The sequence below is a fragment of the Lucilia sericata genome, unplaced genomic scaffold (assembly GCF_015586225.1).
Source record: "Lucilia sericata isolate MDLA Ls3-8-SP2 unplaced genomic scaffold, ASM1558622v1 Contig001300F_arrow, whole genome shotgun sequence".
Lineage (NCBI taxonomy): Eukaryota > Metazoa > Arthropoda > Insecta > Diptera > Calliphoridae > Lucilia > Lucilia sericata.
This window is the reverse complement of record NW_023995248.1, coordinates 7,740-20,545: the sequence shown is the minus strand read 5'-3', so window position 1 is coordinate 20,545 and position 12,806 is coordinate 7,740. Positions and strand designations below refer to the sequence as shown.

At 35.5% G+C, this 12,806-nt stretch overlaps 5 protein-coding genes across 5 annotated transcripts; 4 read left to right on the top strand and 1 right to left on the bottom strand.

The window, feature by feature from the left end:
* Window positions 1-1,169: 1,169 nt before the first annotated feature.
* LOC119610887 (uncharacterized serine-rich protein C1E8.05-like) lies at window positions 1,170-2,375 on the top strand. Its single transcript, XM_037966287.1, has 2 exons — window positions 1,170-1,261; window positions 1,438-2,375. The coding sequence occupies exons 1-2, from the start codon at window positions 1,259-1,261 to the stop codon at window positions 2,191-2,193; spliced, it is 759 nt and encodes a 252-aa protein (XP_037822215.1). The 5' UTR covers window positions 1,170-1,258; the 3' UTR covers window positions 2,194-2,375.
* A 1,964-nt stretch (window positions 2,376-4,339) lies between these two features.
* LOC119610883 (nuclear pore complex protein DDB_G0274915-like) lies at window positions 4,340-5,227 on the top strand. Its single transcript, XM_037966282.1, has 2 exons — window positions 4,340-4,412; window positions 4,483-5,227. The coding sequence occupies exons 1-2, from the start codon at window positions 4,410-4,412 to the stop codon at window positions 5,182-5,184; spliced, it is 705 nt and encodes a 234-aa protein (XP_037822210.1). The 5' UTR covers window positions 4,340-4,409; the 3' UTR covers window positions 5,185-5,227.
* A 2,969-nt stretch (window positions 5,228-8,196) lies between these two features.
* LOC119610888 (dentin sialophosphoprotein-like) lies at window positions 8,197-9,473 on the top strand. Its single transcript, XM_037966288.1, has 2 exons — window positions 8,197-8,252; window positions 8,614-9,473. The coding sequence occupies exons 1-2, from the start codon at window positions 8,250-8,252 to the stop codon at window positions 9,418-9,420; spliced, it is 810 nt and encodes a 269-aa protein (XP_037822216.1). The 5' UTR covers window positions 8,197-8,249; the 3' UTR covers window positions 9,421-9,473.
* A 999-nt stretch (window positions 9,474-10,472) lies between these two features.
* LOC119610885 (hyphally regulated cell wall protein 3-like) lies at window positions 10,473-12,075 on the top strand. The gene is made up of 2 exons (XM_037966285.1): window positions 10,473-10,679; window positions 10,984-12,075. Exons 1-2 carry the CDS (start codon window positions 10,677-10,679, stop codon window positions 11,989-11,991), a joined length of 1,011 nt encoding a protein of 336 aa, XP_037822213.1. The 5' UTR covers window positions 10,473-10,676; the 3' UTR covers window positions 11,992-12,075.
* Window positions 12,076-12,085: 10 nt separating this feature from the next.
* LOC119610886 lies at window positions 12,086-12,576 on the bottom strand. Its single transcript, XM_037966286.1, has 2 exons — window positions 12,536-12,576; window positions 12,086-12,470 (listed from the first exon to the last, which is right to left on the bottom strand). The coding sequence occupies exon 2, from the start codon at window positions 12,465-12,467 to the stop codon at window positions 12,093-12,095; it is 375 nt and encodes a 124-aa protein (XP_037822214.1). The 5' UTR covers window positions 12,468-12,470; window positions 12,536-12,576; the 3' UTR covers window positions 12,086-12,092.
* Between the last annotated feature and the right edge of the window lie 230 nt (window positions 12,577-12,806).

Sequence of the window (12,806 nt, the reverse complement as noted above, 5' to 3'; positions counted from 1 at the left end):
TGTTGAACTGTCTCTAGTCTATCTAACTTAGTATCTTTTGCAAGTCATTCGAGGGTGAGTGTTGGACAGTATACAATCACATTAAGCATGTGTTATAGAAATGTTTGGAAAATCCCAACAGCATCTTCTTATTTCCAATTAAATTATACTAGAATTAAATTAAAATCTAAACTATATTATTTATGCAATTAGATCGAAGTCCACCAGCGGTTTGTTAAAAACTTGTTTAGTATTACCTCTCACTACTTGGCGAGAGTGTTTAATACTACTTCATTTAATCAATAGAATGAGAAGTACTAAGACTTGACAAACAAAATTTGCTGCAATTTTTAAAATCTTAAAGACATTCATCAAAGTTTTTAAAACATTAAAATTTCCCATAAATACATACATTGTTTCTTTATACGTTTAAGTCTAAGAGATCTTAAAAAAATATTCTTATATCTAAGAAAACATATAACAACAAAATGGTTAATTTTTACACATAGAATTGAATATAATTTTAATAAATTAAACTAAACTGAATACTTAATATTTTAATGTGATAGAAAACTATTTTTAATAATTTGTTAAACATAAAAATAACAACATAAATTAAAAAATAAGCAATAAAAATGTTAAATAAATTTTTATAATGTACACCAACCAAAAATTAAATATTTTATGTGTCAAATAATATTTTGCATCTGTGAGTGGAAGTGAAAGATGAAATAAACATGTTGAGCATCTTAAAATTAAACACACTAAATAAATAATAACCAAATAACCCAACGAACAATTTAAAACCCATGTTATGGCAATAAGTCGAAACTTCAAAGTGCGAGATAATAAAAATCGATTGCCAAAATTCTGAACAAATGTCGCTGGGTTATTTAGTATTAATTGCAAAGCCAATAACTAAATTAAACAAATTATTTCCATCTTTTTTTTGATTTTAGGATTTTAACAAATTCCGGTTTCCGTTCAGATTGCTTGCAATTATAAATGCAAACTTAGCTTAAATAATATTTTTTTTATTTGTTTAGTAAACAATTTAAAAATAGAAGAAAAAGTTGTTATTGGATAGTGAAAGATTCGTATATTTGAGAACTTTAATGGAGCAAGTTATTGTCATATTTACATTTCTGTACACTAGACGCATCAATAAGTACAAAAACATATTTCTAACTAAAAAATTAGTATAAATATCCAAAGACTGGCAATTGTTAAATCAGTATCAGTAGTTTCATTCTAGAAAGCAATACTTCAGTTAGCCAAAATGGTTAGTGAAATACATACATAACAATGGGAAAATCTCTATTAGAAACTTCCCAAAAGGAACACTTCAATCAAAGCAAACTAAATTACTTTGATGGATTACTATTGGATTTTTCCAAAGCTTCCCTTTCATACGACTGGAATCATTCTTAATAATTATTTTTTTTTTCAATGTTACAGAAATTCTTCGCCGCTGTTTTGTTCGCCGTTGTTGCCTTGGCTGCCGCCGATGTCAGCCACTTGGATAGAACATACTTGCCACCTCATGGAGCTGCCAGCAGCACTCATGAAAAATACGAATCGGCTCCCTCAAGCTTCGGCTCCACCTCTGGTTCCTTCAAATCCGGCTCCAGCTTCTCTGCTCCTGAATCTGCTTCCTCCTTCACATCCAAGCAATACTCTGCTCCTGAGAGCTCCTCCAGCTTCAGCAGCCGTAGTGGATTCTCTTCCGACTCTAGCTCTTCCGACTCCAGCTCTTCCAAATCAGGCTCTAGCTTCTCTGCTCCAGAAAGTGCTGCTTCCTTTACCTCTTCCAAAAAGACTGAATACAAAGCTCCCGCTTCCAGCTCTTTCAAATCGGGCTCCAGCTTCTCGGCTCCTGATACCGCCTCTTCTTTCAATTCCTTCAAGACCACTGAATACAAAGCTCCTGCTTCCAGCTCCTTCAAATCTGGCTCCAGCTTCTCGGCTCCTGATACCGCCTCTTCTTTCAATTCCTTTAAGACCAGTGAATACAAAGCTCCCGCTGCCAGCTCCTTTAAATCTGACTCTAGCTACTCTGCTCCTGAAAGTGCTGCTTCCTTCTCTTCCTTCAAGACTACTGAATACAAGGCTCCCTCTTCCACCAGTTCCTTCAAATCTGGCTCCAGCTTCTCCGCCCCCAGAATCTGCTTCCTCTTTCACCTCCAAGCAATACTCTGCTCCAGACACCGCTGACAGTTTCAGCAGCCGTGGCAGCTTCTCTTCCGACTCCAGCTTCTCGGCTCCACAAACTGCTGCCTCTGGTATTGATACCAAATACGCTACTGATGGTGGTTATGTATACTAAATTTGAATATTAAAACAAAAACGAAAATAAAGCAATTTTTAAACATGTTTATAAAAGATATATAAATACATATTTTGTGCAGTTTTTTCTTTTACTCTGATATAGTTTTCAAATCAGTCGGAGTTGTCATAGCATCCAATCATTGTCGGAGTTGACTTTGAAAACGACAATAAGCATAAATACATTAGTTTAATGAAAAATAATGTTCTTGTTTTTCTGTTTGATGGATAATATTGGCCATTTTCATATTCAAACTTACATGAAAAAGCAAAAATCTCTTTAGAAAACAAGTGAAAATTATATTGTTTACCCCAAAAAATACTCAACATATGAATGACTAAGTAGAGAACATATTCACGAATTTATCGGAAAATGTTGTAACAGCCTTATTCATAAATAATAAAATAATTAAATGTAGTTGTACCAACGAAAAAAACTGGTCCTAATCTCCACAATTGAAAATAAAAATTGATGAAAAAAATTACTATTTCTAAAATAGTTCTATAAAAGTTGTAAATGTTATTATACCCTTCACCTTCGTGAGAAGGGCATAAGTATATATAAGTTTGTCATTCCGTTTGTAATTTCTATAGTATATATATATATAAGTTTGTGTAAGTATAAGTTTGTATAAGTAAGTATATATAAGTTTGTCATTATATATGTCATTGTATATACATATCCTGGATCCTTATAGATAGCGGAGTCGATTTAGCCATGTCCGTCTGTCTGTTTCTTTGTGTGTATGTTGAAATCAGTTTTCAGAAGACCCCAGATATCTGGGAAATCGGAAATACGATCGAATAGAACGCTGTTTAAAATCAGGATTAGGCGAGAACACAAGGGGACTATTTTGGTACTTTTTCGTTCTCCAAAAGGTACTTTTTGAATATTCTATAATATTGGAGCTAGAAACATGAAATTAAGTATGTAGACCCTGGATTAGACGAGAACACATTAAAGGGAACTTTTTGGTACTTTTCGTTATACAAATACTTTTTGAATTTTCTACTTTTACATGAAATTATGCATGTAGAGCCTTTATTAAGGGGACTTTTTGGTACCTTACCATTTTACAATTGGTATTTTTTGATTTTTTGTAATAAAATTCGTGCTGATTGTTTTTTAGCACATCATGGTGAAGTGTATATAAGATAGAACTCTAGTACCCTAGTATTCGATCTGATGGTAGCAAAATCAAAGAAAAATCATTGATAAATGAACTAGTTCCAGAACAGTTCAATAGAACGAGTGTTAACTCTTTAAAGCTTTAAAGGAACCCTTTTCGAAGGTAAGCAATAGCCTATTAATCTATCTTTGACGGTGAATATGAGTTATTATAGATTTTTGCTATTTACTCAATTGAAGCGCTATTTAAGAAGCAAGACCCTATTGGAGGTTTTCCATATAATTATGAGTGATCACAGATTTTTGATACTTACTCACTTAAAACACTTATAACGGTTATAAAGTCGATTTTAAGTTTTTCATATGATGGTCGATTTTGTATGACAAGTATGAGTGATCAAAGATTTTTAATATTTGCTCAATTATAGGTTTATTTAGGGACCTACATGCAATTATAGTGTTTTTGTATAAACATCGATTTTGCATTCAATGAAAGTAGAGAGGATATTTATTAGTATATTTATAAATAAAATACTTTAAACAAGATCTTTAATGCAGATATTATTTATGGTCCAATGTCAAACATGTTAGCAAATGTTTTTATTACAAATCAATAATTAAAACAAATAAAACTGTTTGTTAGCATTTTAAACAATTTTAGAAAAATTTGCATATTTTTTGATAGCAGAAAAAAATGTTTTTCACAAAAAATGAAAGTGTTTTAGAACTTTAATTAATAGCGGCAAGTTTTTATTTAATTAACCTAAATAAATAAGAATAATGCTAACTAGACGCATCAATAACTACAAAATATGTGTAGAATCACAAAAACCAATCGCTTTTGGTGATTTATTATCTAATTTTAAAATTAGAATGTTTTATTCTAAAAAAAGTTCGTATAAATACCCAGAGAATGACAATTATTAAATCAGTATCAGTAGTTTCAAACTAACAACCAATACTTTCCTTAACAAAAATGGTTAGTGGATTAAAAGAAGTAATGATTTTAAACATAAATATTTTTATTAAAAATTTTTCTTTTTTTATAGAAATTCTTCACCGCTGTTTTGTTCGCCGTTGTTGCCTTGGCAGCCGCCGATGTAAGCCATTTGGATAGATCATACTTGCCACCTCATGGAGCTGCCAGCAGCACTCATGAACATTACGAATCGGCTCCTTCTAGCTTTGGCTCTACTTCGGGTTCATTCAAATCTGGCTCTAGCTTCTCTGCTCCTGAATCTGCTTCAACTTTCACCTCTGAACAATACTCGGCACCTGATAGCTCCGCCAGCTTCAGCAGCCGTAGTGGTTTCTCTTCAGATTCCGGCTCCAGCTTCTCAGCTCCCGAAAGTGCTGCTTCATTTACCTCTTCCAAAAAAACCGAATACAAGGCACCTGTTTCCAACTCCATCGATTCTGACTTCAGCTACTCTGCCCCTGAAAGCGCAGCTTCTTCTTCCTCTTTCAAGACCACTGAATACAAAGCCCCCGCTTCTGGCTCCAGCTCCTTCAAATCCGGCTCTAGCTTCTCTGCTCCCGAAAGTGCTGCTTCCTTCACCTCTTCCAAGACCACTGAATACAAAGCTCCTGCTTCCAGCTCTTTCGAATCTAGTTCCAGCTACTCTGCCCCCGAGTCAGCAGCTTCTTTCTCTGCTCCATCTTACTCCGCCGACTCCAGCTTCTCAGCTCCACAAACTTCGGCCTCTGGTATCGATACTCAATACGCCGCTGATGGTGGTTATGTATATTAGATTTTAAATTTTATAAACGGAAATAAATGAATTTTTAAAAATTTTGTATAATTAAATAATTTGTATTTGTCCTGTACTGCAATTTTATACCAATATCGTTAAGCAGGGGAAAATCTAGTTTAAATCGCCGATATTTTCGTTAGTAAACCTTAACGAAAAATAAGTAAGAGAAACAGCAGACACTATACAAAATTATCTGTTCATGATGATATTAATCCATAAAAATCAACGGAACTCCCGAAATTTCCAAAAATTTTAATCCAAAATGCCAAAAATTTGTTTTTTTTTTTTTTAACAATTTTGCCCAAGGGTTCACATTTCCCTCAGTACTAGGAAAAAAATATTTTTTTTAAATATTCACGTATTTCATAGACAGTAAATAAGGGATTAAGTAGTAAAAAGTTAGGTCGACATCTCTCCCATATTGACGGTGCCTGATAATATCAGACTGATATCTGAAGACAAATTTCGGAGACTAATGTTTGTAAATTTCGGAAGCTGGAGAGAAGAGATAATAAAGAGCCATAGGTACAGCAACAAACCATTAAGTAAGCAAAACGAAAAAAAAAAGGGCTGAGGAAAGAGGGAAAACAGGAAGGCGGGGGCCGGGGAAGCAGGGAAACCAAAAGAGAGAAGGGAAGGAGGGGGAGGGGACGGCGAGGCAAAGACGAACGAACGAACGAACGAAAAACGAACGAACGAACGAACGAACGAAAGAACGAACAAGAACGAACGAACGAAAACGAACGAACGAACGAACGAACGAAGAAACGAAAGAACGAAAACGAACGAACGAGAACGAACGAAACGAACAAACGAACGAACGAACGAACGAACGAACGAACGAACGAACGAACGAACGAACGAACGAACGAAACGAACGAACGAACGAACGAACGAACGACGAACGAACGAACGAACGACCGAACGAACGAACGAACGAACGAAGAACGAACGAACTAACGAACGAACGAACGAACGAACGAACGAACGAACGAACGAACGAACGAACGAACGAACGAACGAAACGAACGAACGAAACGACGAACGAACGAACGAACGAACGACGAACGAACGAACGAACGAAACGAACGAACGAACACGAACGAACGAACGAACGAACGAACGAACGAACGAACGAAACGAACGAACGAACGAACGAACGAACGAACTGGAACGAACGAACGAACGAACGAACGAACGAACGAACGAACGAACGAACGAATCGAACGAACGAACGAACGAACGAACGAACGAACGAACGAACGAACGAACGAACGAACGAACGAACTAACGAACGAACGAACGAACGAAACAACGAACGAACGAACGAACGAACGAACGAACGAACGAACGAACGAACGATACGAACGAACGAACGAACGAACGAACGAACGAACGAACGAACGAACGAACGAACGAACGAACGAACGAACGAACGAACGAACGAAGAACGAACGAACGAACGAACGAACGAACGAACGAACGAACGAACGAACGAACGACGAACGAACGAACGAACGAACGAAACGAACGAACGAACGAAAGAACGAACGAACGAACGAACGAACGAACGAACGAACGAACGAACGAACGAAACGAACGAACGAACGAACGAACGAACGAACGAACGAACGAACGAACGAACGAACGAACGAACGAACGAACGAACGAACGAACGAACGAACGAACGAACGAACGAACGAACGAACGAACGAACGAACGAACGAAACGAACGAACTAACGAACGAACGAACGAACGAAACGAACGAACGAACGAAACGAAACGAACGAACGAACGAACGAACGAACGAAACGAAACGAACGAACGAAAGAACGAACGAACGAACGAACGAAACGAACGAACTGAACGAACGAACGAAACGAACGAACGAACGAACGAACGAACGAACGAACGAACTAACGAACGAACTAACGAACGAACGAACGAACTAACGAACGAACGAACGAACGAACGAACGTAACGAACGAAACGAACGAACGAAACGAACGAACTAACGAACGAACTAACGAATAACGAACAACGAACGAACGAACTAACGAAACGAACGAAAATAACTAACTAACGAACGAACTAACGAACTAACTAACTAACTAACTAACTAACTAACTAACTAACTAACTAACTAATAACTAACTAACTAACTAACTAACTAACTAACTAAACGTTCAAAACCCTCGTAAACTGTGCAACCTGTGCACGTTTCCATTCTTGCAATTGAATTCTATGACAATTGATTTGCACAACCCTTATAAGTTTGAGGCGACTATTTACACTGGCAAACTTGAGCAAACTCATTGTGCAAGTGAACAATAGTGAACAGATTTATTAGTTCACTATTGTTCACTTTTGAAATTATGGACTTGCATATTCACATTTTTAGCATATTTTGTACAAATTTTTGTTAAAATAATTTATTTTTTATTTTTTGATTTCGTTGGACATTGCTGTAAAATGTTTATAAATATTGTAATTGATCATTGTAATTGTGCCCACTTGCACAAATGGGAAACTTAAGCGTTTTAAATGAAAACCCTTATTAAAACTTTTATTTGTTATTTTATTTTTCCCGCATATTTAATGCACATAAAATAAGTTTTTTAAATAAAATTTTTTGGTTTCCCTGATAATAATACCAACAACAGTGTATTCTTTATCTTAAATATCTAACTTTTAACACAAATGCCATGCATGTATTAATTGCAAATTAATGACTTAATAGATGACATTCTTAATTATTTGATAAATTAATTAATTATTTTTTTTTTCGCAGAAGAAAAAGTTGTTGTCAATTTTTGGCACGAATATTTGAGAAGCTTAATGGATCAAGTTTTTTTGTTAAATTTACTTTCATTTAAATCAAAATAATTGATAATAGATGCCACATGTGCAATTACACAATCGAGAAAAACAATAAGTTATTAGGTGAATTTTTAATGCCAAAATTAGAAGGTTTTGCCATTATATAAATAAGAATTGATGAAACATGATAAAATCAGTATCAGTAGTATTATTCTAAGAAACAGTACTTCCATTAGTAAAAATGGTTAGTGAATTTTTAAAGATTGATATTGAAAAAGTGAAATTTATAAAATAGTTGTTATTAACAAAAATTTAATTATAATAATACAAATACTTAGTCTAATCGGACCTACAAAATTTGTATACAACAATTCCCTCAGCAAGTCATATTAGCATAAACAGCTAATTAATCCGTGCAAATTTTATTTTTATCTAAAACAGTAGCTTAATGTTTATTAAAATATCAATGCATAATTTATTTAATACTGAAATATTAATAAATATTTAACAAAAAATATTTAAATAAATATCAAGAGGTTTTATCGTTATATTATACAATATCGCAGTTAATTAATATGTATTTCTCTTTTTTCTCTTTATTATAGAAATTCTTCGTAGCTGTTTTGTTCGCCGTCGTTGCTTTAGCTGCCGCCGATGTAAGCCATTTGGATAGATCATATTTGCCACCTCATGGTGCTGCCAGCAGCACTCATGAACATTACGAATCGGCTCCTTCTAGCTTTGGTTCTTCTTCGGGTTCATTTAAATCTGGCTCTAGCTTCTCTGCTCCTGAATCTGCTTCTGATAGCTCTAGCAGTTTCAGCAGCCGTAGTGGTTTCTCTTCCGATTCCAGCTTCTCTGCTCCCGAAAGTGCTGCTTCCTTCACTTCTTCCAAAAAGTCCGAATACAAGGCACCTGTTTCCAACTCCATCGATTCTGACTTCAGCTACTCGGCCCCTGAAAGTGCTGCATCTACCTCCTCTTTCAAGACCACTGAATACAAAGCACCCGCTTCGGGTTCCTTCAAATCTGGCTCCAGCTCCTTCAAATCCGACTCTAGCTTCTCTGCTCCCGAAAGTGCTGCTTCTTTCACCTCTTCCAAGACTACTGACTACAAGTCACCCTCATCCAGTAGCTCCTTCAAATCTAGCTCCAGCTACTCTGCCCCTGAAACTGCTTCCTCTTTCACCTCCAAGCAATACTCTGCTCCCGACAGCTCTGACAGTTTCAGCAGCCGCAGTGGATTCTCCTCCGATTCCAGTTCTTTCAATTCCGGTTCCAGCTTCTCTGCTCCTGAATCAGCAGCTTCCCACTCTGCTCCCTCTTTCGCCGACTCCAGTTTCTCTGCTCCACACACTGCTGCCTCTGGTGTTGATACCCAATATGCTGCCGATGGTGGTTATGTTTACTAAACTTGAAAATCAAAAGTGACAATAAAACAATTTAAAAATATTGATACAAATAATTTATTTCTTTCATTTATTAAATATTTTTTGGAGATTAGTTAAAAATTCATAAACATTTTAATACCCAGCAAAACGTTGTTATACAAATAACTATATAGCAGTTTAAGTGATAACGAAGTTCTTCGATTCTTGTTTGTTTGCTCTTCATTCCAATGAGTGTTTAGAAACAATCAATGTTAGATGATGTGGTTCAAAATCAAAGTGAATCCATGTTTAGTAATGTTATGACGGAGAAATTAAACAGTTTTGAGTCAGATATTTTAATTAAAAGTTTTAAATGAAGTGTGACTCCTGAGTAAGCCAACTAGAAGGGAAATGTTTAAACATGTATTTAAATAGTCTCGAGGCTTGAAAAAATAGATTTAAGAAATAGTTTAACTTTTTTACCTTGAGTATATAAAGTTTTAAAACATGTAGTTCCATTATCAGTATCCCTCCTCAGATCTTCATGAATTAGGTTCAATTCGATTCTCTTTAGTTAGATTGTGTAACGGTTGTGTAATATTCCTATGACAAATTTCTAATTGTATTGGAAAACTATTGGGTCCATTATAAATATGTATTTCCATATATTGCAAAAGGAAATAAAACAAAGCATACACATGTAGATGCAGGAACGGAAGAACTAAACAATTTACAAGGGTTCTAGTGAAGCCATCATTTGCAACATTGCCCCATTCTTTCCAAAGGATTTGCTTACCCTCTAAAACATACTTTTTAAACCCCAAACTTCTGATAACTGGTTGCTGGGTTTTAATTTAAAAATTCCATTTTAAATATAAACAAAATTATTTTGCAGTTTTTAATAATTTTTGCCGAAATTAAACAAATTCCGGTTTCCGTTCAGATTGATTGCAATTATATATGCAAACATAACATAAACAAAATATTTTATTATTTTTGTTGGTAAACGAAAAAAATTAACATATTTTAGTTTAACTAGAAGAAAAAGTTGTTATCTTAGATTTGCCCAGTTAGCAAAAGAAAGATTCCAATGTCTGAGAACTTTAATAGAGCAAGTTTTAACCAAAATACTAAAATAAACACTAGACGCATCTAAAAAGTGCAAAATAGACAACAAGAAAATTAGAATATCTATTTCTAATTCATGTTCTAAACAAAATTAGTATAAATATCAAGTGTATGACAATTATTAAATCAGTATCAGTAGTTTCATTCTTGAAAGCAATACTTCTACAAAAATGGTTAGTTAGTGATTTTAAGAAATATTAAAGGATTTAAAAAAAAATCATTAAAAGTGTTTAACGAAATTATGTTTCATTAAAAATTAAGTACCATCAAAAAAAATTTAACTATATGTTTAATACAAATGGAACTTTGTGACGTAATCCAAAATCTAGAAAAAAATTTGCAATATTCGAAATTACTAAAATATAGTGTTCTAAAAATAACAAATTAAAATAGCTGAAAAAAGTCTATGGTTCCTCTAAAATTCATCAAATTTAGGCAATTACTAACATTCTTTAATTTTCATCCTCTCTCTTATAGAAATTCTTCACCGCTGTTTTGTTCGCTGTCGTTGCCTTGGCTGCCGCCGATGTCAGCCACTTGGACAGAACATACTTGCCACCCCATGGTGCAGCCAGCAGCTCACATGAACATTATGCTTCGGCTCCTGCCTCCAGCAGTGGTTCTTTCAAATCTGGCTCCAGCTTCTCTGCTCCTGAATCTGCTTCCACCTTCACCTCTCAACAATACTCTGCACCTGCTGCCTCTTCTAGTTTCAGCAGCCGCAGTGGATTCTCTTCAGATTCCGGCTCCAGCTACTCTGCTCCCGAAAGCGCTGCCTCTACTTTCAAGACTACTGAATACCAAGCTCCCGCTTCCGGCAGCTCTGGCTCTTTCAAATCGGATTCCAGCTACTCTGCTCCCGAAAGTGCTGCTTCTTTCTCATCCTTCAAAACTACTGAATACCAAGCTCCCGCTTCTACCAGCTCTGGCACTTTCAAATCTGATTCCAGCTACTCTGCCCCAGAAGCTTCATCCTCATTCGCTTCCAACCAATACTCTGCCCCTGACACCTCTGCCAGTTTCAGCAGCCGCAGTGGATTCTCTTCCGATTCTGATTCTAGCTACTCTGCTCCTGAAAGTGCTGCTTCTTTCTCTTCCTTCAAGACTACTGAATACAAAGCTCCCGCCGCCAGCAGCTCTTACAAATCTAGCTCCAGCTTCTCGGCTCCCATAGGTGCTGCTTCTTTTGTCGCTCCTGAAAGCACTAGCTACACTGCTGATTCTAGCTACTCAGCCCCTGAAGCTGCTTCCACTTTCACTTCCCAGCAATACTCTGCTCCCGATAGCTCTGCTAGTTTCAGCAGCCGTGGTAGCTTCTCTTCTGACTCCAGCTCTGGTTCCAGCTACTCTGCTCCTGAAGCTGCTGCTTCCTACTCAGCTCCCTCTTACTCTACCTCCTACACCGACTCCAGCTACTCTGCTCCACAAGCTGCTGCCTCTGGTGTTGATACCCAATACGCCGCTGATGGTGGTTATGTATACTAAACCTTAAACAAGAGACTATTTCTTTTAAATCCCCTTTAAAGACCAAAAAAACAACAACAAATAAAAAATCTAAAAAAATTTTAACAGTTCCGGCTTTTTTCTCAATTATTTATTTTATTCTCTTCCGATTCATTTGTTTTAGCTAAATACAAAATATTATTCTTTTTCAAAATTCGACTATTAACACCTTCCAGATTTTTAACTCTTATCGATTTTGAGGCCACCACTTCCCAAGGTTTTATATAGTTATTAGAGGGTATGTGTGGATGAGGATAATCGGTGATGAAATGATATATCAAGGGTATGCCACTATTTTCTCTCAACACTAAATCCGAAGTACGAACATAAACTTTTTCTGCCTTTGTAGGGTTAATTTCATTTGACATGGGTGTTGTACTGGCCAGTGTTGAGGCGGGTAGACTAATGAGCCATAGTAATACAATTTTAATTAATAACATGTGAAGCAATTCACCCATATTCTGTAAATATTTAAAAGTTACTTTGTTTATATATTTTTTAAGTTTATATTATTACAGAAATTTACCTTTTTAGTTTAACTTTACTTTATATTGCAAAATATGAAACTACACTAAATAGGCTCAATGTAAGTCTACTTTCTTTTATACCAACTGATATAATGATTAAACAAAATTTTACAGACTATTGACTTTGATACTGTGGTATACCCTACAGGGAAAAGTTTGAACTATTTGGTTATGTGGTTTAGTGGTTAATCAAACTTTAACTTATATGTGTGTTCCCGAAATTATTTCCAATTATTACAAATCTGCTCATTTGCTTTCACGATCGAGGTA